This window comes from Triticum urartu, chromosome 7 (genome assembly GCF_003073215.2).
Source record: "Triticum urartu cultivar G1812 chromosome 7, Tu2.1, whole genome shotgun sequence".
Classification (NCBI taxonomy): Eukaryota; Viridiplantae; Streptophyta; class Magnoliopsida; order Poales; family Poaceae; genus Triticum; species Triticum urartu.
Window position 1 is genome coordinate 678,624,544 of NC_053028.1, and position 4,456 is coordinate 678,628,999.

The following is a 4,456-nucleotide window of genomic DNA, read 5'->3' on the forward strand; positions in this document are numbered from 1 at the left end:
CTGAAGCTAAATGCATTTATGGTTATTTGGTGTAATTGGTTATCAATTAATCACATCTGTTGAGTAGGCTTATCAGGGTGTGATCAGCCTAACACTGAACTCATATATTGCCAAATCCATATATTAGTTCGACATGTATAAAACTGAATCTAAAAATTGAAAAGGGTCAAAAGTAGGGCAATAGTAAGTAGTCTGACAATAGTACTCGGCTACTTTATTATGTATGTTAACAGCTTCACATTACTGTATGTCATAGTCTCATGGACCGATGTTAAGATTTACTGGGTATGAAACCAAATGCATCATGCGATTATTTTTGGACATGTAAGAAAGAGTAATCTTCTCTTTGAAGTATATACCAAAATTGTACAGATATACATACCAGTCACTAAGTTAGAAGATTAAGAAAAAAGAACAAGACCTATGCTCAAAAAGATGAAAAACAGAGCACCTATTCTGAAAAGCAGAGCACCTGTATCTCTCCTGCAGTCAAAGAGGAGTTCCTTCTACCTTGTATCAATAGAGAACCTCAAGTAAAATCCTTCTACCTTGGGATGTATATACGTATATTATATCTCCACTTTGTTCTATCTATAAACAATCTGAACTAAAATCCTTTATGTTGATATGTACTACAAATATATGGAAAAAGGTATATATGTTCATCCTTTGAGTGGCTCAAGCTGCACTTCCATCGATCCAGGCGAACTAGAGTCAATTTTACTGTCGAACCTATCAGACTGCAGAAGATCAACTGAATCATCTTCCTCAGTGTTCCCAAGCACAAATTTGTGCGTGAGGCCATCGGCGCCATCTCTTCTTCGCTTAACCTTCATGTACTCGAGGTAAGCCACCACCAATACAGCACTGACAACCCATACAACCAATCCACATGTAAGTCCCTTGATCGTCTTGCTGCCGTATCTGTGCCCAAGATGCTGCAACCCGGTGAAGAGTGCCGTGACAGCAGCTACCAGAGCAGCCCTCCCGGTGTAGGTATGCAGATATTCCCAGATGATCCTGTTTCTTGGCAGAATTTCACCATTCTCTGCTCTGTCTGGTCGAAGATAAGCATTTACCGGCTGCATACAAGTGAATGTAAATGCTATCGCGCCAATTTTAGCATGTGTGGATTTGAAAGAGAAACCCCGGAGCTCGGCGACGGCGAAGAGAACCCCCATGAACATGACAGCCAGGCCTGAGTACTGAAGATATGTGTGAGCCTGGAACCAGAGATCCCCCTTGACATGCTTCAGGTATCGCGCCGCCACGATTCCTCCTGGGAGCAACAATCCCCATGCCACAAACATCATGAACCCATGAACGGCGAGCACCGGCCGCAGATCCTCCACCGCCTCCGCCAAGCCGCTGAGCAGAAGGATCCGGACAGGACGGTTGCTGGTGACAGAGTGCATATTCTTCACACTCAATCGGCCAGATGACCACTGGGAGCCCATGGCCCAGATGACCTTCAGAGGTGTCGAGGGATCGATGATGTTCTTGCACTCCACCCTCCCACTGCACGAAGGCGTCAATGGACGGGTGAACTCGAATATGATCACGCCGTTCTCCGACCGGCACCTCTTGTAGGTGAGGTTCTCGTGCGTCTCGTGCACGCTCATGCCGTCCTTCCCGTCAATCCAGTACGAGTTGACATGTCCCGTGCCGTTGCCGTCGACCCACCCGACGTAGGCGTAGCTGTTCACCATTGCGCCGCCGAAGCCGATGGCGATGTACCCGCTCTTCTTCTCGCCGCGGGCGGCGATGTTGATGGAGTCGCCGGACAGAGTCCAGAAGAATGTCACCTGCTGATCGTCCAGCAGCACGCTGTTGTTGTACATGTCGCTGAGGCCGCCGTCGACCACCTGAATTTTCCACCCCATCTTGGGATCGTAGAGGGATTGGTAGTACACAAGGTCTGGCGTGTTCCGGTCTGGCAGCCAGACGAGCTCCGTCGGCGTCGCCGGCACGCCCTCCGCCGTTGGGTCGCCGGCGTAGATTACCTCCGAGGCATGCCGGGCCGTGGCGTTCCCGCCGACGGGGTCGGACGTGATGTACAGCGGCACGTCGTGCCCGGCCTCGACGGAGAAGGTGACCGGCACGCCGCGCTCCACCTTGAGCAGGGGCGCCTCCTTCTTGTTGATGTAGAGCACCTTTTCCGGGTTGGGCGGGTTGGGGTAGTGCAGCGCCGGCCCCGTGGTGACCACCAGCGGGGTCTGCCGCTCCGCCGTGATCCTGCCCTGGTCCTCCTTGTCCTCGGCGTCCAGCGGGCCGGGGCACCCGTTGGTCGCCGCTGACACGTTGAGCGTGAGGAACCCGTACGCCGTGCCCGCCGGCGCGCCGTGGTTCAGCGGCAGGTAGTACGGCCTCAGCAAGTCCGGCTGCCGGAGCAGCCCGATGGCCCAGATCACGGTCATCTCCCTCGTGGCGTTGACGGCCACGTCGTACCTCTTGTCGGGCGACGCCAGCGGGCGCGAGAAGCGCACGAAGGAGACGCCGTCGCGGCGGTGGCCGTAGACGAGCCTGGTGTTGTTGACGGACGCGTCGCCGGCGGCGCTGCCGTTGCGGCGGTCGTAGAACGTGTCCGGGCAGACGCCCTCGGCGCCGCCGTCGCCGCGGAGCAGGCACTCGCTGTACTTGGTGACGAAGTAGTCGTCGGCGAACGGGAGGCCCTCCTCGGTGAACCCAGCAACCGCGACGTCAGCGCCGATCATGGAGACGTTGGTGGTGGACCTGCGGGGGTCCGCCCAACCGAACGCCATGTAGTACTCGGACCCGACGGCGGCCTCGAGCCCGACGTCGATGGCGTTGGCCGCCTCGCGGAGCGTCCAGCGCACGCGCAGCCGCGGCGAGAGCTGCGCGCAGGAGGCGAACATGGTGGGCTCCTCGGTGGAGGACGTGCCCACGGCGGCTTTGGAGGGCTCGGAGGTGGTGTTGGAGGTGGCGAGGCGGACGAAGCCGAAGAGGGAGGAGGTGAGCGGGTCGAAGGCGGCGAGGACGGGGACGAGCGGCCAGGAGAGGCCCGGGAGGAGGCGGAAGACGAGGGACTCGGAGGCGAAGGTGCGGTTGAGCGGGTCGGGCGCGGCGGGGGAGCCGCGGGAGAGCGCGGCGAGGTCGGCGCCGTCGGCGCGCCACCAGCGCGCGTCGGCGGAGCCGGCCAGGAGATCCAGCGAGGAGACGCGGAAGGAGCAGCCGTCCAGCACGGCCACGCGGCCGCGCAGCTGGTGCTGCGACATGCGCAGGTCCGCCTCGTGGCCCGCCAGGCTCGTGTTCCTCCCGCACTCCGCCGACGCCGCGGCGGAGAGGGAGGGCGCGAGGAGGAGGAGGCAGGAGAGGCAGAGGAGGGCGCCGACGGGGGCGAGCGGCGCCATGGCGGTGGGGTCAGGGGGAGGCCGGTGGCATGGGAGCGATCGCGCGGCGCGGCGGGGGCGGCGGCGGGTTCGTCGGGGCGGGAGGAGCAGGGCGATCGTGCGGCCTCGGGGCGGACGGACGGACGGGCTCTGTTTTGTCCGGCGCGCGGCTTTTCTGATGATGCGTGGCGGGGCCGCGGCGTTGGTGCGAACGAACGTGCGTGGGTGCCGATGCTCTTTTGTTTCGGTGGTGCCAAGGAACGAACGTGCACGTCGCTGTTCTTTTGTATGGGAAGAAACGATGAAATTTCCTATAGACATTGTTTGTGTGTACACTCTTTTTGAAGGATTTTGAGGATAATGATCAACTTTGATGGTGATCATAGAGGCTATAGTAGAACTCAAAAATATCCGGCAATGCGCTTTCAGTGAGATTAGACGTTCAGGTCGACGACGAGGCGCCTACGGCGACCTCGTAAATATCAGGATGATATGCCGGCTCAGTCTTTCGGAGGTGCTCATACGGGTAGGGTGTGGTATGTGCGTTAATAGAGGTGAGTGTATGTGCGTATGTATGAGCGCTTGCGTCTGTGTCAAAAAAAAACATCATCGGGGCATTGACATAGTTGTGAGATGGGGAGGCTCAAAGGGACCTTATTCATCCACCGACAGCGATGCGTGGCTGCGGGGAGGGTAACTTTTGGTCTATGGGTATATATACAATATAAATAAAAAAAATTAATAATCAAATAAAACTTCAAAAAAATTAATTTCTTTTCTAAAATAAACTTGACATTCTATTGTACTTGTGAAAAAAAATTCCACAAAAAGAAAAACACCCATTACCTTCTTTTAGAAAACCAAAAAAATTAGACCAAAATAGTGTAAATAGTGACCTATAATAGCAATAATTTTATTTATTTATTACCCTGAAGTCAACGCTGGTTTTTTTAAGTGAAATTTACATACTAGTGCAAAAGAAATTATTCAAGTTTATTCTAAAATAACTTCTAAACTTTTTTACTTTTATTATTATTATTCTCATATGAGGTGTATATACACCCGAGAACCAAAGGGTATTTCCCCGGTTGCAAGGCCCTAATCCC

At 54.8% G+C, this 4,456-nt stretch overlaps 1 protein-coding gene across 1 annotated transcript; it reads right to left on the reverse strand.

Moving 5' to 3' along the window:
- Window positions 1-323: 323 nt before the first annotated feature.
- Window positions 324-3,565, reverse strand: LOC125522209 (cytochrome b561, DM13 and DOMON domain-containing protein At5g54830-like). Its single transcript, XM_048687295.1, has one exon. It carries the CDS (start codon window positions 3,369-3,371, stop codon window positions 663-665), a length of 2,709 nt encoding a protein of 902 aa, XP_048543252.1. The 5' UTR covers window positions 3,372-3,565; the 3' UTR covers window positions 324-662.
- Window positions 3,566-4,456: the final 891 nt, after the last annotated feature.